The sequence below is a fragment of the Canis lupus genome, chromosome 34 (genome assembly GCF_048164855.1).
Source record: "Canis lupus baileyi chromosome 34, mCanLup2.hap1, whole genome shotgun sequence".
NCBI classification, from domain to species: Eukaryota; Metazoa; Chordata; class Mammalia; order Carnivora; family Canidae; genus Canis; species Canis lupus.
The window spans coordinates 7,849,745-7,875,457 of record NC_132871.1 but is presented as its reverse complement, the minus strand read 5'-3'; the positions used below and the strand labels follow the sequence as shown (position 1 = coordinate 7,875,457).

General features: G+C 36.7%; 1 protein-coding gene across 22 annotated transcripts in view; it reads right to left on the bottom strand.

The window, feature by feature from the left end:
• The window catches only part of ZNF385B (zinc finger protein 385B), a 387,675-nt gene that overhangs the window by 67,088 nt on the left and 294,874 nt on the right, over window positions 1-25,713 (bottom strand). For 19 of the 22 annotated variants that reach the window (XM_072811297.1, XM_072811276.1, XM_072811285.1 and 16 more), the window contains 2 exons: window positions 9,868-9,906; window positions 6,141-6,251 (listed from right to left, as the gene is read on the bottom strand). In XM_072811297.1, the coding sequence (XP_072667398.1) occupies window positions 6,141-6,251; window positions 9,868-9,906 (150 nt within the window). The remainder of the gene's footprint in view (window positions 1-6,140; window positions 6,252-9,867; window positions 9,907-25,713) is intronic. The other 3 variants (XM_072811280.1, XM_072811286.1, XM_072811296.1) reach the window with 1 other exon arrangement.

Sequence of the window (25,713 nt, the reverse complement as noted above, 5' to 3'; positions counted from 1 at the left end):
CCAGGAGGGCCTATTTAAATAATCTTATCCAAATGAAAATTGCTAAGACAAGGATGCAGAATGCAGAGGGAAGGTCCTGCCTGCGAACCTGGAGCACAGTGAGTGCCCTCGTGGAGGAATTGACGGGATGGCTGAAGGATGGCACTTCCTGAAATTTCAGAGCGATTTATAGTCGAGAATAGGAGAGTCAGGTCACTCAACCCATTCACACAAATGGTTGGTCAACTTGACATTTTACCTTCAGAAGCAAACCCTTCATTTCCTGTCCATTCGTACTTAGTCCAACTTAAATCAATGAGATGACATGAGGTCATTTGTTTAGGCCTTCAGATATGGGGAAATGTAACACACAGCAATAGGAAGAGTGGGCTAAAATGAGAGAGAGAGCTATTTGAATAACCAAAGTCCAAAAGCCAAAAACAAAGAAAAAGGCAACAAAATTAAAAACCTAAAGAAACCACAAAGTAAGATGAAATAAAGAAATGCCAACTAAAAGTGATTCCAAGTTTGTAGTGCTCTTCAAAGGTAGTACTGTAAATTTGAAACTCCAAGTGCGTTAACACCAAATGAGTAATGAAAGCCTGTGGGGTCAGCAATTAGGGACACTGCATCTCATGCTTAATCAATTGTGGTATTAATGCTGAGTATCAAAATTTCAGGGTCAATTCCTAAATTAGAGTACATAAAACTTGATTAAAAAGATCATTATGCTCTCGTTTCGATTTGCCTATGAAGCATAACGGACCCAGTGGTATGTTATTAAGGGTATTTATGATTAACCGTGTTCTAAGATAATGATAATAAAAGGAGATCATCTCTATTTTTAAGTCAAGTTGCCCTGATTTTGTGTAAGATCTGTTTAAGAGTCAGTTCCCTTTATCCTTCCGCTACTACCATCCAAAGAACTGAAATTAATATGCAAATCAGATAATTGGGATCTGCCAACTTCCAACCTAGCCAAAAGGAGAATCATTAGCCTCAAAAATATTTTAAAAGTCTATGTTAGCTCTTGTTTCTGGTCTTTTTGTGTGAAAACCGAAAACCCAATAATTTTGAGAGTCTTTTTTAAAACGAAGTACAGGACAGGATATACCCCTATTTCCCTGGCAAGGCTTAACTCTAGAAATGCATTTCCCAGCCAAAGGGTAAAGATTCAGATTTAGGCTTATCAGTTTATGCCCCGTTATAGCTGAGGTGCACTCATTTGCTGGAGAAGAATGGGGCATTCAGGCTTAGGAAAACCTCACTCAGGGCTGAGGTTAAACCATGTTAGGAAAAAGAAGGTGGCCAGGAAGAAACTAGGGATTTGGGTGCTGCACGCAAATTTGTGCAAGTGTCTGGGACTCCGTTGGAAAGACATATTATTCCTGGACTGCAGCGCCTGCCCCTGGCAAAGTTAATGGTGTTAATTTGTAAAGGTTCATTTGGGAAATGTTTGTGATTAATGCTTGCTCATTTACATAACAGTATATCGTGTAAATAAAGCTATAGCCTTTTGCTGTCCGACAGTGGAGTTCTACTGAGACGATAAAAGCCGGACAAAGGGGGCTACGGGACACTGAAACTAGGTCACATTGCATTTTAATGCACGAAGTCAGCCCTGGTACATTTTACGTGGGTAATGGAGAACTGCGGAATGCAGTCTGTTTACTGTGCAAATCTGCCTTCCAGATTTTTCAATAAACATATTTTCTACACTGAAGAGTGAAGCCAATTCAGTCTCAGGCTGATTTAGAAATGTTATTAAAGAAAATAAGGATGAGCATCTTCTTAATTCTTACATTAAAATGTAAATAGGGTAATTATAAAATAATAAACTCTCCCCCAAGTAAAAAATGCTCAGTTTCAGAGCTCAGTTATGCAGATTATAGCACCATTACTAAACACTGAGAACATGTATGTGTCACATTTGTGAATTTGCCATCCAGACTTTGTGGCTTTACTGCCCAGAGTCTAAGTATGACTCAGAAATTTAATTCCTTTCTCCATTATCAACAGAACTTTTGGGCGGTGACAGGGAAGCTGGTGGTCACGTGCTCACTTGTGTACATTTGTCCATGTCCCTTTCAGTAAATATAAAAGAAAATGACTGACATCAAATGAAAACTCAAGTCAAAGGTGAACCTACTCCCAGAGCAATTCCGGGGCACATACAGAAGGCCAGCACACCTCCTCGAAACCCCCCCATGACTTGAATGAAAAACAAAACTCTTCGTCACTTTTTGGGTCTTAGTTGTTCTACCCGTAAGGAGGAGATGTTTACATCCTGTCCTTCTGACAGAAATGCCATGGGAATGATTTTTAATCACAGAGCTGGAATGGTCCTCAAAGATCATGTAGTCCATTTTAGGTAATAACAGAAGAGGAAACTGAGGCCCGTGGTGGTGAAGTGACTTATCAAGTTCAGAATTAGGATTTAAATCACCTTCAAAGACTCTTAATCCAGGATTTTATACTGCATGGCCTCTCAATGTATGGACTCATGAAAATATAGAGCAGAAGACTAATGTTCTAAGAGGATCTAATAAACATCCTTAGATACTTTCATTCATACTGTTTGCTATAAAAGTTGCTCCTGGTCCCTGGAGCCTAGTATGGTGGTTGGCATAAGATAGGAGAGCAATAAACGCTAAGAAAATGAGTCAGGTTGTCAGGTGGGACAGCATACTGCAATAGGAAGAGCTATGGCTTTCGAGGCAAGAGACCAGAATTCATGTTCTATCTGTCATTTATTGGCTATGAAAATCTATGGAATTCCAAAGGATCATAAACAACCTAAGTGTCCACTAATAGGGACTATTTAAATCAACTCTAGAACATCCACACACAGACTACTCTATTAGCTCTCTATTGCTATTACAGTAAATTACCACGAATTTAGTGGCTTAGAACAATACGTTTATTATCTTCCAGTCCTGGAGGTCCGAAGTTAAATATGGGCTTTGTGGAGCCAAAACTAAGGTGTAAGACTGTGTTCTTTTTTAGAGGCTATGGGGTAAAATCAATTTTCTTGATTGTCGAGCTTCTAGAGGCTGCCCACATCCCCTTGGCTTGTGGCCCCTTCTTTCACCTTCAAAGCCAACAGTTGCCTGTCGAGTTGTTCTCATACCACAGCATGCTAACCTTCTCTCTCTCTTTTTTTTAAGATTTTATTTATTTATTCATAGAGATGCAGAGGGGGAGGGGGCAGAGACAAAGGCAGAGGGAGAAGCAGGCTCCACTCAGAGAGCCCGACGTGGGACTCAATCCAGGGTCTCCAGGATCACGCACCGGGCTGCAGGCGGTGCTAAACTGCTGCGCCACCGGGGCTGCCCTAACCTTCTCTTTTGTCTCCCACTTCTACTTTATAAGGACCTTTGGGCCATTTAATTATCCAGAATAATCTATTTTCAGGTCAGCTGATTGGCACCCTTAATTCCATTAACTATCTTACTTTCCCTTTGCTATATAAGGTAACATAGTAAAAGGTTTCAGAGATTAGGATGTGGACATCTTTGCCTACCACATCTGAGGGAGCTGTCTATGTTCTGATAGGGACAATACTCTAGGATATATTGTTTTTTTAAATATTTATTTATTTTTAGAAAGAGAGCATATGAGCAGTGAGCAGAGGGAGGGGCAGAGGAAGATGGAGAGAGAGAATGAATCCCAAGCAGACTCCCTACTGAGCGCAGAGCAGAACATGGGGCTCCATCTCAGGACCCTGAGATCACGACCTGAGCCGAAGTCAAGAGTAGGATGCTTAACTGACTGAGCCCCCCACGTGCTCCACTCTAGGATATACTGTTATGTAAAAAATGCACGGCAAAGAAAAGTATAAACAGCACATTGCCTTTTATGTAGAAAGGGGATGAAATAGGAATAAATATTTATATACTTGGTTGTATTTGCATAAACGAACTCGGGAAAGGTTTGCAAGAAATATTAAAGTGGTTATAGATAGGGAATGGCATGGAAGGTGGGAGGATGGGGAATGGGATGGAACAAGATTTTTAATGTATCTTTTAAAATTAATTTGCTTTTTGAACCATGTAAATATGTTTTTTTTTAAATTCAAGGGATTCATAAGTGCTCCAAAGTCTCTATTATTCACTTGATAGTCAAAACCCTTTTTTTTGAAGAGCCTGTCAATCATCGAACATTGTTACTTTTTTCTTCTCAATTTTTCTAATAGGCAGATCTTCCTTTGTCAGTGGCTTTATATCAACAGTTCTCTATGTCCCTCACTCCATCTTAACTACTGATCTGATTTCTGTTACCACAGTTTTGTCTTTTGCAAAAAGTTATATAGGTGCGATCACATAATATAGTCTTTGTGTCCAATTTCTTACATTTAGCATACTGCCTCTGAAATTCTCCCATGTTGTGGGGTGTTATCTATCAGTACATCATTTCTTTTATTATTTTTAAAAATTTTTTTTACATCATTTCTTTTATTGCTAAGTAGTATTCCATCGTATGACCATACTTTTGTTTGTTAATCCATTCATCGGTTGATAGACATTTGGGTCAATTCCAGTTTGGGGCAATTATGCATAAAGCTACTACAAGTGACACATATGTTTGAACATTAAGTTTTCATTTCTCTTAGATAAATACCTAAAAGTTGGATTGCTGGATTGTATGGAAAATATATCTATAACTTCTTTAAAATTTCTTATAAATAACTATTAAACTATTTTCCAAAGTCTCTGCACCATTTTGTATTGCTACCAACAATGAAAGAGAGAGGTTGGGTTGCTAATCATCCACTTTGTTTAATTTTCATCATTTTAATAGGTGGAGGACTATCTGATTGTGGTTTGCACTTTCTTAATGGCTAATGATATTGAACATTGTTTTCCATACTTAATTGTCATTCATTTTTCTTCTTTGGTAAAGTGTTCAAATCTTTTGCCCATTTATGATTAATTATTGAGTTGTACGTTATTTAATATTTTGTATACAAGCCATATGTTTTTACATTATTTTCTCCCAGTCTATAGCTTTTCTTTCCATTTCCTTTAAAAGATTTTATTTATTTGAGAGAGAAGAGTGAGAGAGAGAGCATGAGCCGCATGAGGAACAGAGGGAGAAGCAGCCTCCCCACTGAGCAAGGAGCCTGGTGTAGGGCTCAAATCCAGGACTCCAGGATCATGATCCTGAGTTGAAGGCAGACTTTTAACTTGACTAAGCCACCCAAGCATCCCTTTTCTTTCCATTTTCTTAACAGTATAACAATGTCACTTGAAGGGTAGAAGTTTTTAATTTTGATAATCTAATACAACAATATTTTCATAGTTCATACTTTTCCAATGACTATAAATTTTTATTACGTTTCCTATGTAGAATTATCAAAACATCATTTATATACATATGCAAACAAGAGTATTTGTTGTTTTAGTATTTGCAAAAAAACATGACTCTTACAATATGTTCTTTGGAAAATGGCTTCTGGGGTGGTGTAACTCAGGAAGTAACTCGTATAATATACAGTTCCAGATTCAGATTTGCATTGGTCACTGGCTTTACTTGGTAATTGAGCAGTATAAACATTCTAATATTATTTATTTTAATTTCATGTTATCTTACACCTACATTTTAAGATCTGCTTTAATAAATGACAATACCTTTTTCTTGTTACTTTTTTTTTTTTTTCTAGCATGATAGCTATGTTGGCCAGATAAAATACTTTACAAATATTTCCCTGCATTTCCATGTTCTGGGAAAATATAAATTGTGTAATAAATTATTCTCTCAGATATTTAATTTGGGCATGCACGGATGAAATGTGACACTTGTTATTAAGAGTAATAGCAATAGTTTTCTTCAGTATCCATTGCATTTTAAACTTTAAAAAAATATCATCTGCTATTTGGCAATTTTTCAAAAGCAAATATAATTGGTAAGATTAAGCATAAAATGATTTGGGTAAGACTGATTATGTAGAGGAATTCTTGAATTTTTATATTGGCCACTCTATTGCTCACGTTTCTAATGTTGAATCCAAATCCCTGGGAAATCTGGCACACTGAAGTAAGTGGGCCACCAATGGGAGTAACTTCTAGAGGCTATATAAATACAAAGAGATGTACATATTCAGAACAATCAGCCTTTCAGCTTGACAGACTTACAGAGAGCAATGAAAAGGTGATACTCACATCCGAATTAAAGCGAAGCTGACAGACATTACAAGAAATAACTTGTTTCTTCTTTGGGGGAATGGACACTCCAAAAGTGTGGTTAATGACTGCTTTTTGCACAGGATCCATCTGAAGAGCAAATGATAAAATAGTCAATGTATATCTTCAAAGATAGACAATAGTATGAACAAGTAAAAGTAGCTGTATTATGCCTTAAAGTTTTAACTTTTAGCTCCCAGACAGGGATAATAAAGAATCTCATTCAATAGTAATGTACTTGTTTCCAGGAATTAAAAACAAGAACAAAAAACTTCTTTGAAATAAGAATCCCCCCAAATCACAGGAAAATCACAATATTTCAAGAAATCTTAAATCCTATATAAGGAACCTTGAAAAACCTTAAAAGAATCATAAAACGAGAAAACTTAAGATCTAAAGGTCAGAATCAAATTCACTTGTTAATGTTCTCCCAGTATGAGGTGATGAGGTAACATGGTCTGAAATGACCTCAGTGACGATTACTACACATATTTCACTTTCTCAAGTTTTGAGAACAAAGTTATAAATGACAGACTCGTATCACAAGAGAGAAACTACTGATCTTTATTTAAAAATAATTTATTACACCTCATGTACTATAGATTGAAATCCATCTTACTTGAAATGCTTGTCACATTTGTACACTCAAATACTCATAGCCGATTGATTAACATCCAACCTTTGTCTAGATATTGATCAAGTAAAATTTTGACTTACAACCCATGACTTTCCTTTCTTTGGTTTGAATGTTCCATACATATTCAGAGAAATAAATGGTGACTAAAGTATTCAAGCACAGAAAAACTACGGCATAACACCATGAAAATACTTGGAGAAATAAAGAACACTATCTGCAGAGCCTATAAAAAGAGAGACAGAGCAGCAATTGTCTCATGTACTCCAGATAATCTCCAGCATTAATATCAGACAACTGGCAGTTCACAAAACAATGCGGATGATGAACAAAGCATTACTTATAAACACATGTAACATGAACAAGGACAGATCCACTGACACCATCATGTAGGAAATCTCCTGAGGTTAGAGTTTGGGATTGGATTAGTTGATGATATTTGGTTGAGAGAACAAATGAATACAATGCTTGATCAGGAATATAAATCAACAAAATAAAAATTTCGCAATTAGAAGAACTTAGGTACATTGGAAAAAAGGGTGGATTACAGAATTATTGAACAGTAGTGTAGCCTATTTTTTTTGCTACTAGTTTAAGAGAGATGACAGGACAATGTATTCCCACTATACAGGACAAAAATTTGGAGAGGTGAATGTTCCGGACTGACAGGACTACTCTATATCCTGATGTTAGTGGCGGTTATACAAATTTACACGTTAGAATTTTTAGAACTATATGTACTCCCCCAAAGTCAATTTTATATGCGATAATTTAAAACATAAAAAAGAAAAGGCTGTTAAGAGTATTTAACTACCACATGTAAAAATATCATTTCTGGAAAATTTGGGGATTTCTTTTGTACAAGGTCATAATTGATGTAGTAAGTGCGGTTAATGAGAATTTTAAAAACCCTCCATGGGCAAAGAAAATGTCAAAAGTTCAGAAAACAAAATTTTAGTCCACTTTTTTAGTTTACTCACAAATGCATACACTTAAATCTCATTCATCCCTTTGCAAAAATGAAACTATACTTTCTCATTGTTACTAGAGATGGCAAAGCAGTTTGAACAGGCTTAAAAATAAGATAGTCTAACTATATTGGCAGGATGAAAAAGTACGTTGTTCTGCTAAGTTAAAAAATGAGAGCATTTTATTGAGATATTTTCTGTTCTTGGGCTCTGAAAAATACTTATTGGTAATATGTGAATTACATGGGATAAAACTATACGAATATTTCTCAAACAACAGTTTTCTGCATACTACTTTCATTATTTTTGCTATATCCATATATTATGGTATCATTATTTACTTATTTTTTCTTTAATTCAAACTCAAATTGACTTTGTAAAACGTAGCAATAATATTCAGGAAATTATTGGTTTAATGTATTCTTTCCTGTTACTAATTTTTAAAAAAGATTGAAAATTAACATTAAAAATTAAAATAAATGCATATATTCTTCTTGTTCCCATACCACAATATAGAAACACAGGCAAAAGGCACAACTAAAATAATCTAGTTTCAGGTTTTTAGTAAGCCAGGACATCTGCTGACAGCTCCAACATGACCTGGAAAATAAACATTCTTCTTACATCTTTAAAATTGTTAGCTGCCTATATAATTTTTAAAATAACTCCTAATATACAACTTTATTCTACCTAAATCTCGCATTTGCACCACATCAGCCTGAAAATATCCTCTAGTGCTCCCAAGGCTGGGGACAATCTGTCCTAAAAGGTAAATTGTGGATGAGCACCCCGGATAGAAAGACAGGCGAGGTCCCAGCCATCTGCTCCCTGAAAAGTAAACTAAAGAGGTTCCTTCAAGAAACTTTTACCAGAATTGTCTTCTCTACTTTATATACATAATCCTACTCATCCTTATAAAATCAACTAAATAAACACAACCATTTTACCCCATTCCTTGTCACCTGTCATTAACACCTGCTGCCTTTTATCCTTTGAACAACTTACTACTAATCATGTAAAAATTTTATCCTCTACATTTCTCACTTGTGCATGGATTTTATTTATTTTCCTTCTGATTCTTTTTCCTTCTTTCTTTCTCTCTCTCTTTTTTACAGCTATTTCAGAAGAAGATCCACTCCACTCTCCACCCCCTGCCCCCCTCCACACAGTCTAAATCTCTTTTGTCTTTCACTGTTGTTTATCACAGAATTCTGTAATTACATTTCTTATTCAAATATCATTTTGGGGAACAAGGTTTAGTTGAAAGGGAACTTTAAGTTGTCTAAAAAAGATTGTTCCACTTGCCAATGCAGCTGTTACCTTGAAACAGATACCATCTAGCTGATATTTTGACTGTTTGCGATCTGACACAGTAACTACCAGTACCTGAGTCATTTCAGGGGGAACCAGACACTGAAGAATATAGAGAAGAAGGTTTTCAGATCTCTCCCTCTCCTTTTTTAAAGTACTAAGTGATAAAATCCTGAATATTTTCCTTAGCAGTCCTACAATACGAGTTAGATGAAAATAATGACTATGATGTTAATTTATACTAACTTATATTGTTTTTTTCCACTAATGAATGTCAGTCGTCTGTAATCATAATGAGGTATGTAGAACTAAACCAATGGTAATTCTTTTATTCAATCGCCAGTTTTTAGGATGAATAAAATACTCAGAGTGAATGAAAACATTCTCAAAAATCCTAAAATGTGATATATACAAGTGATTCAATTTCATATACTCAAAATTATATATACATGATCTCATATGTTGACTGCTTAGAAATTACTGGAGATATTACAATTAACGACAGTTAAGAGTTTTCTTTTAAAGAGTCAACTGGTTTTCTCATAGACATTTGGTTATTAAAAATAAATGTTTTCAAACATCTCTATTAAAATGTTTACATCACTTTTAAAGGAACAAATGCCTTGTTAAATACTAATATTAAATTAGTTCCTGTTCATTCAGAGTGCACAAGAATGCAATGTATGGACTGAGAAAATTGTGATTCATTGTAAATAAAGCCAGAGAAGTGCTTGTTTGTTTGTTGAAGGAGAAAAAAAAACCCCACATAGTTCTAGCTACCAATATTCCTTACCTGATAGAATTTATTGGTCCCAAATAAGCCTCTTCTTTTCTAAAAAAGTAAAAGTTAGAAGTAGTCATCTGGAATTTTGAGGCTAGCAAGCACATTTACATGAAATTTTTAAAAATTCCTTTTCCTTCTTCACCTCTGATTAAAAAGCCTGCAAAGCTTACTACCTAAGAAGCAGCGAGAGTTAACACTTGCCACTTTTTCTAATGAAAATCATGTAGAAATGAAAAGCAAAACCTATTAGTGCAATTAACTGGTAGGTAATAAAAATGAAAGATGGGGTTGTGGCTATTAGCAGGAATTGAGGAGATAATTGGAGGCTATGTATGGACAAATTAACTATTATATTATAGTACTTATAAATGAATTAATGAAGCTGGCCTTATCACACCATCTACTGTATTTTCAACATCAAAATAAGAACAACCAGGTATCTTTGGTGTAGGCACCAAGATTATGGAACCACAAATCTGTGTGAATTTTTAACAAGTGTTCTTTTCATTGAGCATGCCCAAAATTAATTTACATCTTCGCCGTGTAAATAATCACATAAAAATATGCAGCCGCAAATAAAACTTAGCCACAGGGAAATGCAGCACCTCACTAAAGGCAGGGGTGATGCTACGTGTGGGGAGAGGATGGAAGGTAGGAGGTACAGGACCAAATGGCTTCATCCTAGATGATATTTAGATTCGAGGCAAAGAACTTGGAAATACGAACTTCCCACTGTCTCAGTAATTTTCAAGAGGCCTGAAATGTGATTTGTATTCTTGTAAGAGTCTTCAAATGATTTCACTAGGCATCCCGTGTGGCTGGGTATTGGAGCGAACCGAGCACCACCCAATTAAAAACCAAGGGAGACTGCTCAAGAATGATAATACGAGCTCTTCTATGTGGTGAAATGCCTAGGAACCTGCACTCTTCTTAAAGACAGGAATGTCCCCTTCGACTCAGCCATCTATTTTAACCAATGTTCCGAAAGGCATTTGGTAAGCACGTGCTATACAACAACGGGCAACTCTAGCTTTCCTATTAAACAGAAGTAGAGGGGCACTTGGGTGGCTCAGTTGGTTAAGCATCTGCCTTCAGCTCAGGTCACGATCCCAGACCCTGGGATCGGGCCCTGCGTCGGGCTCCCTGCTCAGTGGTGAGCCTGCTTCTCCCTCTCCGGAGGCTGCTCCCCCCGCTTGTGCGCGCTCTCTCGCTCGCTGTCAAATAAATAAATAAAATCTTTAAAAACAAAACAGAAGTAATAATACCAAGTGTTTGACTTTTAAAGTTTAAAAGTCAGCCAACCAACAAACATTTCTGGAGGCCTAATACGTCAGATATGGTTTCAGACTAAATGAGGCAGGATGAGTCCAACATAAGGACATACTTATAATTGCAAAAGTTAAAAACTGAAAAAGCAGTTTAAACTTTATTTAACTCGGGGCTGGGAAAAGCAGTGACCTTTAAGCAAAGTAATGAGGCCTGAGAAAGCACAGAAAGGTCTGTCTCCTTTGCCCCACCTCTACTTTGGCCTTTCTCTCCCTTTTCTGATTTTCTCACATTTTAAGCACCCAGGATCCTCCCTTTACCAGTGACGTCAATGCGTTATCCTCCCAGGATTATTTGCCATTCAATTCCTTTTTTAGCTGTGGACTAACAATAATAAACATCATAATAAGAGCAGCTTAGATTTACAGAGCTCTTACCATGTGCCAGGAATTATACCAAGGGATTATTTTGTGTGGTCTCCACCATCACCCAAGGAGGCAGCTATGATCATTATCCTCTTTTACCAGTGAGGACTCCAAGGCTTTGAGAGGTTTAATAACCTGTCACCTCTGATTCCAAAGGTCTGAAGCCAGGGTTCAAACTCAGGTGGGAGTCTCTCTGCACACTGGTCCCTGCAGGGAACACCGAGCAGAGATGGCAGGTGGAGCATGTGGCACTACTCACGGGGATGAGATTTGAAGAAAGGATGTTTCTAGCACCTCTTTTGCCTGGAGGGCAGCTGCCTCGCCCAACTACACCTAAGGCCTGCTTGATGCTTCAGTAAGTTTCCTGGGGAGGTGAGTCTGGGTTTTTCTCTTTCTGATCCATCTTGGTCATTCTGAGAATAAGCCCATTTCTTCTTGAATAACTTCAGTAGAGCCAGAAATAATAACTGGGTCCCCTTTCCTCATTGTTACTGTTGGGCTTGCATCCAGAACAAAACACTTAGAGAGGGAATACTTAGAGATTACACACAGCCAGGGATGGTCATCATTTACACCTGCCCTTCATTTACTACCAAGAGGATCTCAGCTACTAAACCCTTGTGACTTCGGTCTATCTGGAAGTTTGGCAAAGCATTGCTTTTTAAAGTGCAATATGACCGAATTACAGTAGTCCGAAACAAATGGCTATTTTTCATCCCTTCCTTCTTCAATATTGGATTTATGAAAGAGAATGTGACAATAGGGTCTCATTAAAACTTCAAATATTCATGAAGTGACACATTTAAAAGTGATAGCTACATCATTGAGGAGTAATATCTGCCTGAGTTACTTCAAAAAAGGTTTTGCCTTTTATATTTAAGTGCTCTGACCATATGCCTTAATATTATTGTTTTACTTTTTTCAAATCCTCTAAAACTTAAAATAGAAACAAAACAGACACAGCTATCACAAAGACCCAGTTCTCAAAGATCAAGAATTAGAAGCAATTGCACATTATTGGCAACATCACCTCAACCACACAGCTTTGTACTGTTTTGGATTTCAAATCAGAAGGCTCAATAAAAGTAAACCACATGGAACATTACACTGGAATTGCACGCTACCATGAGACCTGCATTTGTGCATCTGGAATGTGTAAAAAAGCACAGACTTGCCATACTGACACTGCTTCTCCTACCCACAGCACCCTGACAGGGGTCCACATGGATGCCATCATTATCACCAAAAGGAAGACAAATGGCATGCCACACTCTCCACAGACTGTTGATTCAGCCAGGAGCCATATGTCTGAAAAGGTGCTTCCCTCACGTATCTCCAGCTCCTTGCTACAACCACATATTGGCTGTGCATTACAAATCAAATCAGCTGTGTCCCTATAGCCATGGGATACCATTCCTCCCCTATAAGTGGTATAGAGGCTAAAATAATACAACACACACTTAAGAAAATAATAGGCAATAGGCTACATTATATCTTTGTCTCAGATCCAATAAAGCTCCTCCTCCTCCTCCTCCTCCTCTTCTTCGTCCTCCTCCTATCGCTATTTTGTCAAAATACATTAAGCATTTTGGGACTGGTTAGCAATTAGCAGTGTGTGATTGCTGCAGAAATGAAATGGGATCCCAGGATCTCTTTCCAGAATCTCCCTAGGGGTGGTCCATAGTCTCTATAGAAAATATGAGTGGGGGCAGCCCAGAGATTTGAAGCAGCCAGTCAGAGGAGAGCACAGATTAGAATTTCATCCACCCTCCCTTTTTTTTTTTTGTTTAAATAAATTTAGAAGGCTCAATATCTTTCACTCAAATTCCATATTGTCAGAACCTCTTTGAAAAGTCTTGAGATTCATCAAACAAGATTGTATACTCCATTGACAAAAAAGGATGACTAAGTAAGGAAAAACACACGTTGGTCTATTTTGAAGATCTCTTTGGAAAGAAAAACTAAACTGCATTTTCCAGTAGTTTTTGGAGAAATTTCATCTTGGTTTTATTTTTGGAAGAATAAAAAGAAACACAGAATTGCTGAGAGATGTGCGTTTCTGCCATAGAATATTGTCCCATTCCTAGATCACTCTGATGGTAAAAGATGCAACACTTTTAGAGGTTAAGTGTTAAATTTGTGCTCCTTTTCCAACACATCACACTTTTTAAAATACACGATTTTCAGTTTGCACAAACACTATGTTTTCTTGAAAATTCATTGATTTAACAAAAGTTTATTAAGTGACTATCATTCACTGTTTTAGAAACTGGACATAATGAAGAAGAAGCCTTCAAAAACAGAGCATGGTAGCTGAAGAGACCTAGAAATTTAAAGTAATATGGTATTTCTGGAGTGTTTAAGTACTTTAAAAAAATCAGATAGGAGAATAGGGAAAAAACACAGCATTTTACCACAGAAAACTCCTAAAGACATTTTGGTTGTCTTGATAGAACTGGGATTCAGATACTTTTACATGTCAAACCATACCAAATATGTAAAAATAATGACACCATTCCATGATTTAGGAAAGTTGATACAGAATTCTGAATCAGACAACTGGTAAAAGTAAGGGGCATGTTCTTCAGCTTTCAAAGTGGTCTGTGAGATTTCGACAGAGGATGCTCTTCAACTACCAAGTACCAAGATAACAAGTGGATGTCAGAACTACTACCATCAGCACAACCTCAAGGAGAAAGTGATCTGCATTTTGGAATTTTTCTAAAGATGAGTCCTAAATGCTAGATGCCTCTCACATGGAAACCTGCCTAGTGGTTTTCTGCGCAGTGTGGTTGGCCTGGAGCCTAGTGAATAGCAAAAAGGGCGTGAGTTACTTCTTCTGTTTTTTAAATAAGTACACATTTGGCCCATGATCTAACAGTTATGAAGATACTACAAGAAAGTAATATTTTTCATTTTTTAACACGTTTAGGATTTTAAAGTTACCAAATGGTAACAGCAAAAAAGTTAAATAAGTAAATAAAAGCAAATGAATGGGTGGTTTCACCATTTCCCTCTCTTCAGTGGAAAACCAGTTTACACTTTAGAAAGATAATTTTAAAACTACACTGAGTAAAAGGAAGACATTTTCAGTTCTTTTTAAGACAGTAGTTATTTTGTTAATGGGAGATGCCACAAGATTAGAACTGTGTACCTTACTGAAGCTGCACCTCTAATTCTGACAGTGGATCCTTGTATGTAACAAATACGGTCAGTACAAATGTAAAATGTTCCATTTTCCTGGCTCTCCCCATGCCTGGTGATTTTCCATGCTGCCAGGGATTAAGAGTGATGCAGCAAAGCTGTAGTTATGCCGCTGGGTAATTTAAGAAGCCACATCAAAGAGCATTTCAGAAAGTTCAGTTTAACAAATAAGACTTTCAATTTATGTCCGCAACGGGTATGAGACTTAATTGAAGGTTCCCTCAAGACCCCACTGCATGGACACACACACATGCAATGTTTTGGGTGTTGATGTTCCTATTCAAATAATAGATGAATAAGGTAAAAACATTCAGTTGCATATTATCCATATTCGGGTTAAACAGTGCATTTCGAAATGTCTAATTGGTTAATGTGATGTATTAAGGAAGACCACACCACTCTTAACTCCAATTCCAACTGCTCTTTTCAACATGGGGGAAGAGCAGTAAGGTAATGAGATGAATTATATCTCCTAAGAAAACCCAGTGCTTTTCTTCGTTTGTTTCCATTCTTAAACAAGCAATGTTCAGATGGGACAAGAAACCATTGAGGGGGGGGGGGGTTTCCATCAGGATGTGAAGAGAGTTCTTGAGAACTCTTTGTCTTATCCTTAAGATTTGATGTTCCTATAACTATAATATTTTTTGGTCAATGGATGCCTACAGATACGAAAGATCTGTAACATCTCTGTCAAAGATAAGGTAAAAAATTCTTATGAAATTGTTAAATGTCCTTATAAGAGAATGCAAAAAAAAATTAGAAAATTTTTTAAAAAACTGAAAACTATGTGGAATCTTTTAGGAAATTAATAAGACTTTAGTTCTCCGGGATCCCTGGGTGGCTCAGGGGTTTAGCACTGCCTTTAGCCCAGGGCGTGGTCCTGGAGTCCCAGCATCGAGTCCTGAGTCAGGCTCCCTGCATGGAGCCTGCTTCTCCCTCTGCCTGTGTCTCTGCCTCTCTCTCTCTCTCTCTCTATGTCTATCATGAATATATAAATTTTTAAAAATCTTTAAAAAAATAATTTAGTTCGTGGAAAAATTACTACCTCCAAAGTGTTTATATTTCTCAATAAGGTATATTCGTATTTCAAAAACAGTCTAAGATATGCATAGATGACAATGAACTGTGTCACCCCCCCAAAAAAAACTCCCATTAACAAAGCTAGAGTACATGTTTCAAGTGATGGGAACAGGAACTGCACTCACCAAGAGAATCTAAACTAAATAGGTCAGTTGTTTCCTGTGTTATTTAGTGTGTCTTCTCAGGGTGAAATAGAAGAAATAAATTATTTCAGGAATATGGACTGAAGAATAGTTTTTCTTTTCTTTTTTAAAATATTTTATTTTTTTGACACAGAGAGAGTGTGTGTGCACAGCAGGCAGAGAGAAAGAAGTAAAAGCAGATTCCCAGCTGAGCAGGGAGCCTGATGTGGGGCCCTATCCCAGGACCCTGGGATCATGATCAGAGCCACCCAGGCACACCTAAAGAATAATTTTTCAATAAATGTACAAAATACTCAAGAAAATATTCATTTGAGGAGAGATAATGAGAAGCAATTATTCTATAATATATTGGTAGGAGACATCCATCCTGCATTCTGGGTGGACTGGCTAATATCTGAGATAGAAGACTGGTACTCGGTTCTTGACCTTTCCTTTCCTTGTTTTTAAAACATTGACTTAAAAACAGCCCCCCTAAACTTTGTCTCCAAGATTAAATTTCCAGAACATAAAATTCAGTGCCAAAAGTAAGTCTGAGAAATAACTTAAAAAAAAAAAAAAAAAAAAGAATTCTTTATACTTTAGGAGAAAAAAAAAAGTGCCATCCTAAGTCACCAAAGACCACTTGCTGACACTGACAGATGTAGCTTTAAAAGTTATTGGTGCTGTCTCCAAATAGAAGTAAGTAAGAATGTGTTTGCCTGTGTTCTCTGGTAAACAGGTAAAAAAAAAAAAAAGAAAAAGAAAAAAAAAAAAGTTACAAAGGTGATTAGGGAAGCAATGAGCTTTCTTGATTTAAAAATCAATATGCCTCCCAAACAGCTAAATGCATTAACTGACATCCTCTCAAAACCATTCTGTCAAAGCTAAGTTTGAAAGGCTGTTCGGTAAGTAATCAGATATGTCCTGATGGTGAAGCAGAATAGGTCCGTGACACAAATTAAAAAGGTATAAGATGAGAAGAAAACCCCATAAGGCAGGAGGAGGTGCAAACGAGGAAACCCACACCCTGTTTGGATGTATTCTTTATTCTGCAAAGCAAAGTGGAAATGAAATGTTTTTTTCCCCAAATGCAGGACAACACATTTCTTGCCCTCGCACTTCGAAGAATCCTGACAGCTGAGGACTGACAAGGCTCAAGGCAAGGGAACAAATGTGCAGTGCTCCAATCCTGAGCATCTGGGGCTCTTACTCTCCATGCCATACTCTCATCACCCAGGGGTAAAATGGCAGAGATCATCTACGTTTTCAAACCAGTTTTTAAATTTGTTTTAGTTGGAGGTCCAGAACCCCACCACCCCCCAAATGGAATCCTAACTGGAAATTCTGTACAATAAACACTACAAACAGTGCTGGTGACAACGGGTAGGCCAGGCCCCATTTCCACCAGCCTGATTCTAGTCCAACTCCCTTGCTTGAAAATGAGAAAAGATTTGGAGAATTTTAGTGACTTGCTCTAATCTCTTTAGCTAAGACCAGGACCCAGATCACTTGCTATAGTTGTCAGCTTTGCAAATAAAAGTATAAGATGCCCAGTTAAAGTTGAATTTCAGATAAACAACAAGCCATTTTTTAAGTAGAAATATGTGCCAAAAATTGTATAGGATATTCTCCTACTAAAAATAATTTGCTGTTTATCTGAAATTTAACCGGGCATCCTATATTTTACCTGTCCCTATTTCCTTGTTATTGTTGTTTTAAAATTAATTGATTTAAGTAATCTCTATACCCAATATGGGGCTCAAAATCATAAGCCTGGATCAGGAGATGCATACTCTTCCAACTAAGCCAGCCAGGCACCCTTCTGTCCCTGTTTCGTGATTCCCACCCAAGGATGTCGTAACTACATCAATGTTGATTTTACTAGTCCTTCTTCTTGCAAGCTTACTTTGTCACACATAACATTTTAGGGTTCTTCATTAGGAAAGTGGTACCTGAATGGTTTTGTGGACAAGTGATGTCAAAAATATTTTACATCATATAATTATCTTATTGCCTTTCTGTATGGATGTATATGTGTATTCATATTAACTCTTTTCACCAAAAAAAAAAAAAAAAAGGTTTTTGGTTTGACCTTGCATTTATATTATACAAAATATACCATACTTGTGAAGTGAAATAAAGAGCTTCAAGATTGTGCCTTAACTCTGTTCTCTGCAGTGATAATTGCTGTATTGAATAAGGCTCTGTTCATGGTACAGCTTGACATTTAGCATTTAGCTATTTGATTTATAATTATTTTTAAGTGATTGCAAGGAGGCTACAGTTCAAACTTACAGTAGTCCAAATTGAACTCTTTCTTTTCTTCTGGATTTGTAAGGACACGTAGTCACGGATAGGTAAAACTATTTATCCACTAAATTTGTTTCAAATATACACAAAGCCCTTTCTGTCTCTATATATTCTAAATAAAGCAACTTATAGAAGAGAAAAATGAATACAGCCAATGAAATCACATTAAAATGTGTCTAGCTTGCTTATATTTTGGCCATGGATATCACATCAAGACTCCCTACTCAAGCAATGGAGAAAGACCTACATGTACCACCAAGTGCAGCGTCAGGAAATACAGAATCACTCAGGAACATTCATGAAAAGTTTTAATGTTATGAAGCAAAAACCATTTGCATCTATCTAACTACTCCTTACGAAGATTTTCAGAAACGTCCCTAAGTTTTTCGTTTCCCATTCTGAACTTCAACCTATCAACATGCTTGGCACCTTCAAAGTCTTCGTAACACCCATTTGAAATTTTTATTCACACTTTCTGTCTCCCCCAACCTTTAACACTTTTACTAAAATTGGGCAAATACCTATATCTAACAACACAAGAAATTCAGATGTCATTTTATTGAAAAGATTTTGTATAATTAGTCAGGAGTCACCAAATGTCTGCCTCACAACAGACAATATCACAGTAACACTTGCTGGCAGTCATCCAGCCACTGCCGTGCAACTGGCCTCCTGAAGCTGGGGTTAAAAGCTGGCCTCTGGAAATCAATCATGCTCTCGGCACAGAAGAATATTTCAGTGATATGAAAGCTGAAATGGAGACTATAATCTTTTGTGATTACCCTTGAGGCCGAAGCAAACGCAGAAAGGAAAGTCCATGAATTGCTGATAATTTCCTGTGATGACCGATTCCCAGGAAATTCTGATATGACTCTTGCTCTGTAACAAAATGATGCTTCCCCAGAACTGTAACTTCAAAGAACTCCACCTCTGGATGTCACAATGCTTCTTCAGAAGCTACTCACCCATTAACGGGGCCAGGCCGGTGAGGCAGCAGCTCTCACTCTGAAGACAATGGAATGTCTGATTGCACAGGAGTGATGAGCTATGTGCTACAGGCTGTTTTTCTAGAGTTCTTTTTTAAAGGAATCGGTTGAAAATATATTTGTTTTAGACCTTTCTTTCTCCTCATATAAGTTTAAATTTGATGTGTTTCTCAGCTGTTCCTAATAATTATGTAGCTGTGATTATCTTGGTTTATATCATTTTTAAAGTTTTATTTGGTCGGCTATTTGCTTTCTGAGAAAAAGTAGTTTACAGACATGTGCATACTGTTAATGTCTATTCAATATTTTGGGATAGAATATAAAACCACTCATCTCTTTTGGTTGAGTATTAAACCTACAGTTAGATGTCACTGCTCAGAACACAGGTTAAGTGGGTCCTTCTTATATGATTGGCAATAGAAATTCAGGAAAAAAGGAGGAGGCAGGGTAAATGGAGGTCTCTAACAGTCAAAAGTCCAAAGAATTTTTAGAATAAATTTCCATTATCAATACACGAAGGATAATTTAATATGTTGGCTTCTATGACTGGGTTTAAAATCTTTTTAAAATTGTTATGTTAACCACTGCTAGTTTAATAAATAATGTGAGAATAAAGGTTCTATGTTTGGAAGTCAACTGTATGCTATTTTATTTTTTAAAGATTTTATTTGTTTGAGAGGGAGAGAGTACACGAGAACAAGCAAGGGGAGAGAGAAAGGGAGAAACAGACTCGCCACTGAGCACAGACCGGGGCTCTACCTCAGGCTCCTGGGATCATGACCTGAGCTGAAGACAGACAGGTAACTGATTGAGCCACCAAGGCGCCCCAAAGTCAACTGTAGTTTAAAAGTATAACAGAAAACGTTAGGAGTCAACGACAATATGTCCCAAGTGCACAGCTCTCAGGTTCAAAATACCTTTATCCATAGCCTTTTAAAATCTAATTATTATTGAAGATAAACAGGCAAAATGGAATACAACCAAACTGGTGTGGTTATTCCCCACCTCTGCTCTATACCCTCTCCCCAGCCCTGCTCCAAATTCAGTTGTAGCCTCTCTTCATTGCTTTTAGAAAGTCAGGTGATTCTGTTCTTTAAGTAGGCTCCAGTACTATGCCATTCAGCTAACTTAAAGTGAGTACCTACTTAGTAGCAGGCAGAGCTACTTTAAATTGAGTATAAATGTCTTAAACTCAAGAACTGGCTCTTAGTCATGTATCTGCCTTAATTAGGATTGCTCTAATGCAAAAAAGCAGCCATTGGTTTATTTAAGGTAATTGGTTAGGAAAGATGAGATGAAGGGAATAGACATATTAATAAGAATATTAATATTATTTGTAAGAATAGAGCTTTGCTATTTTAAGAGTCCTTTCATAAACAAGATCTCATTTGATATTCATGGGAATTTTGCATTGTTCAAAATAACAATACGGTGATATGCTGGTGTGCCTGGTTGGCTCAGCCCATAGGGTTTGAGACTCTTAATCTAGGGGTTTGTGAGTCCTAGCCCCAGGTTGAGTGCAGACTTCAAAATAAAAGCTTTAAAGAAATAATTCGGCGATATGTTATATAGTTATGATTTTTTCACACTCTCACTAAATTTCAGAGGTTTTCTAAATATTCAGTGATATCCTCAATCCTCCATAAAACATATGAAGCCCAAATTTTCATGATATAATGATAAATATTAAGAACATATTATCACCTCTAGTTGTAAAATGAGGAAAAGTAGAACTAAGGGACTTTCTTTAGATCAAAGAAAATGAATCCCAGATACCGGTGCTCTGGATCCCAGGCCAATGAAGTAGATCACTCTCCCCTCTTCCCTCCTCCACTTTGACACCTGCTTCTCCAGGTGGCATGAAGCAGCGTCGAAGCTGGGTAGGATTGTTAGAAGCTTACTTTGGAACAAGGCACGCAGAATTATTTCTCTGAGATCAGAGAGAATGTTCCAAGTGGCTTTGGGGAGGAGGTGGGATAGGACAGACGAATGAATGACTAGGTGAATGGCACCACCTCTTTAAAAGGTAAATACTTCAAAAGTTGAAAATTAAGTATATATCAGATGATAGTGGCTTGTTACTAATCACTTCAGCATCTAATAGCTTCAGCTCATTTTTGGGAAATCAAAGTTTTGTGGGTTTGATAATATTGTGACACTGAATCAACTTACATATTATGGATGTTTGGTGTCTACATAAAAAAAGTAAGACCCAGAAATAAGACCCAGACATATATTTTTAAATATTGGAGAATTTATGTACACCTCTGATTATTGTAAATCGTAAACCCGTGAAAGAGATCAGCTATATTTCCTACTCCAACACTCAGATCTTTATTTGGTTGCAGAAACTTCACAATAAGAAAAAAAGTATGACACTGACAAGACAAATCTATCTTCTAAATAGAATACACTGCAGGGGTGCCAGCTGGCTCAGTTAGTGGAATGTGTGGCTCGTGATCTTGGGGTTGTGGGTTGGAACCCCACATTGTGGAGAGATTACTTAAAAATAAAATGGTAAAAAAATTTAATTAAAAAATAAATAGAATACACTGCAAAAGAGTTCTTCAATCTGACTTTAGGAGCCACAAGGATTTATTGGGCATTTAAAAAAATACATCCAAAAAAATTAAAAATAAAAAAAATTTAAAAATGCATCCTACTTGAATAACCTGTTAGATACACACACATTTAAATTCAAGATATGTTAGGGTGGAGACCAGCTCTTGTTTGTCAGATATTTAGCTTTTTTCCCTTTCAGTGGCAGAGCTGTCTACTGGAAGAAATGTGAAGACTGCTTTATATTCTTCAATCTTCCATTTTTGCAAAAAAGGGTGCAACAATGACACATATAGCCTATTTTCATATGTGGGTGTGCTAAAGAATTAATTGTAGAATGTCTTTAAAATATGCTAAATCCTTCTGATACTAGAATTCCATGAAAATAAGGTGTTGTACATGTGATTTAAGTTTTTCCCATCTTATTTCAGGCATCAGAACATAAAAAGGAAGGTAAAAAAAACCTAAATTGACAGCTAGATCTGTGAAAAAAGTATTTTTCCAAGATTCCTACATGGTTCCGCAAAGATGTTGAAACTTCACAGATTGCTCAATAGCACTCCAATTCTTCTTTAGCACCCTCAATGACAATTCTAAAAGTAAAGGGATTGGAATATTCCAAAACATGTTTTTCCTTCCCCAAAAGAGATTTGAGACCTAATTCTGAATACAAGAATCTAGAGGGAGGGGGGGAAAAACAGTCTGTGCCATTGGATGGATTCCCAAATTTTTGATAAAAGTTTCTCAGAAAACACCACCATCAATTAATGTTTATAAAGCAACCAATTTAGAACTAACTTTTTGGGCTGGAGGGAATGTTTTGCATGATAATATTTTGCTACTTTTTATATCAAGCTCCCTTACTTGACCACTGGCATATGAAGACTTGGTCATTGAAAGAAGTTAACAACAGGTTGTTGTTGGTTTCTTCTTCTTTTAATTAACTAGAGATTTGTTAAGAATCAGATAAATTATTTTAAGAAGATGGCCTGACATAGGCACTTTTTCCAAGTTGACTCTACTCTTGAAAAATGCTGACCTGGGACAGCGCCAAGACTGAAGACCTGTCTTGCCAGAAAATCTGATGTGTCCTCCAAGTACACATAATCCTTGAAACTCTAGCACTGAAGGTGAGGCTCCAGAGCCATGTGAGGTTGAGACTAGGATAATGAAAGAGACATACAAGAGGACATAGAGTGTGGGACTACAGATGTCTCTTTTCACAGGCTTCTGAACTTGTGTTTCCTTACTGCATAAGGGCCCATCAAGTCTTAGTTCGATGTTTCTTGGCAGCTTCATCAACTGAATTGACCATTGACTATAAACAGTATCCTCTATTATGTTATGGTGAATTATACAAGAGGAGGAAGTAATGTCAGACAGTAAGCAGTTTCTGTCTTATTCACTATAACCCTTTCTTAGCACAATGATTGGCATGTGTAGACATTCAGTAAGTGATTATGAATGAATGCCTTTTCCTAGATGCCCTGCACAAATAATTTATTTAGGGAGAGGGAAGGCATATGATCACACATTATATAAATATTCATGCATGCATACATACATACCATATAAATAATATCTACATATTCGAAAGGTATTCCAACAGTTTGTAGAGAAAAGAGATCTGAGCATAAAGTCTGTAATAGGTGAATCTTGAGACTTTTGAGTAAGGCAAAGGACATGACTTACATTTTTAAAAGATAGGTTTGTAGTTTGAAGAGAAGAGGGAGACAATAGGACAGATGGTCACTATGTAGGGTTCTTTTTCCTTCCAGGTCATGTTTACATAATTTCTCTCTGTCATACTGAGTAGGGATATAAAAAATTTCAGGCAGGAATCTATGCTTAAATATTTGTACAAAATCTTCATTAGTTTTATACTACATTTCAAAGCCTTCCCATACATACTTTTTTTTTCCTAATGATCTAGGGGGTTGCTATTGACTTTTTAAAGTCCAATAACAGGCCATCATCTTCCCTCCAAGTGAATTTCAGTAACCATGGAAAATTTCAACTTGGCCTATCTTATTATGCATTTATTTAGGACACACGGAAGACTAGGATCCTTCATTATGTTTTAAGCATATCATGAAAATAAAAATTCAACCCTATTCTCTTATTTATTTATTTAAAGATTTTATTTATTTATTCATGAGAGGCACAGAGAGAGACAGAGGCAGAGACACAGACAGAGGGAGAAGCAGGCTCCATGCAGGGAGCCTGACATGGGACTCTATCCCGGGTCTTCAGGATCAGGCCCTGGGCTAAAGGTGGCACTAGACCGCTGAGCCACCCGGGCTGCTCTTTTTTTTTTATTCTCTTTTATTTATATCTATTTTATCTCTATTTTGCTTTTTCAAATTTGGATAAATATATCATTAGTATGTTCAAGTAACTGAACATACTAATATCCTAAGAAATAGGGAATACATAACTTTTTAATGACAACTAAGCATTATAAGAGTAAAAAAGAAGCCTCAAATGGCAAAAAAATCACAATTGGTTGCATTAGCAGAGGTAAAGTATTTAATTTAAATTAAATTAAAGAAAAAATCAAATAGAAGAGGAGTATGTATCCAAATGCTTAAAGACTTCATTAGGTAATGAAGGTATTAAAAATAGATTAAAAAGTTAAATGTTTTGGCTCACTTCAGGTTTCCTTATAGTACCCCCTCATGAGAAACATGGCATGAATTAATAGCAAAGTAAATATGATTTTGATCCCCAATTTCTTTATTTCGTACTTCCTTGATAAATATATCATTTCTAGTTCAAGAAAGAAAAATTTTAAATATTCATTGATAGTGCCAAACAATAAATAACCCGGAATCTCAAATTGTTTAGAATGATAAATAGTAGTCATACAGATCATTTCACAGATTGTCATGGATGATTCAAAGAGTCATGCAGTGATTTGGGATTTTATACTTAGAAATAATTTTTATTCTGTTCCACATATTTGTTCATGTGTCAGGAAAATTAATTTCAAGGTATATAGTAAAAATCAGATTATTTTTCACAAAAATAAGATTGCTGAGCCTCTTGCAATAAAACAGCAGTGATCTCTACTGGACTTGTGCCTTCCTGGAGCAACTGCAAAAACAAGGCAGGACTCAAAAAGACATCTGAAAGAGTAGGCATGGAAAGTACCTCCCATTGGCAGAGAGACTGACAGGTGACTGTGGTTTCAAGGTGGCTCTGGATCATATCTACAGCTCTGGAGAGTAACACAAATAATGCGTGTACCCCACATGTGGCTATTAAAAAGAAATACTTGATATATTTGTCATCATATACAATATATAGCTTGGATATGTATGTCTTAGTCTGTTCAGGCTAAATACCACAGACTGGGTGGGTTAAACAGTAGAAATAGATTTTATCACAATTGTGGAAGCTAAGATCAGGGTCCCAGTATCATCAGGTTCTGGTGAGAGCTCTCTTCCTGGCTGGCGGATGGCTGCTTTCTCACTACGTCCTCACATGATGGAGAGATGAAAAGCTTTCTGTGGTCTCTTCTTATAAGTACACTAATGCCATTAGGAGGGCCTCACACTCATGACCTCATCTAACCCTAAATACCTCTCAAAGACCCCATCTCTATATACCATCTGCAGATGTTAGGGCTTCAAACATGAATTTGGGGAAGAGGACATGAACATTCACTCCATAAGAGTATGTGTGGGTATAACTTCTAAATGGACTTATTTTGTCATATTAAGTTGATACTATCCATCCTGCTCAGTATGCAACTTATTTCAGTTCTGAAGCCGTCTCTTCTTACAGTTAATTAAGCACCAGACATTACCCTGGTTGTTAAACACCAAATATTAAACACCAAGTATTATCTGGATTGAATGACGATAAAAATTGGATCCATAGTAAAGGAAATGAGAAATT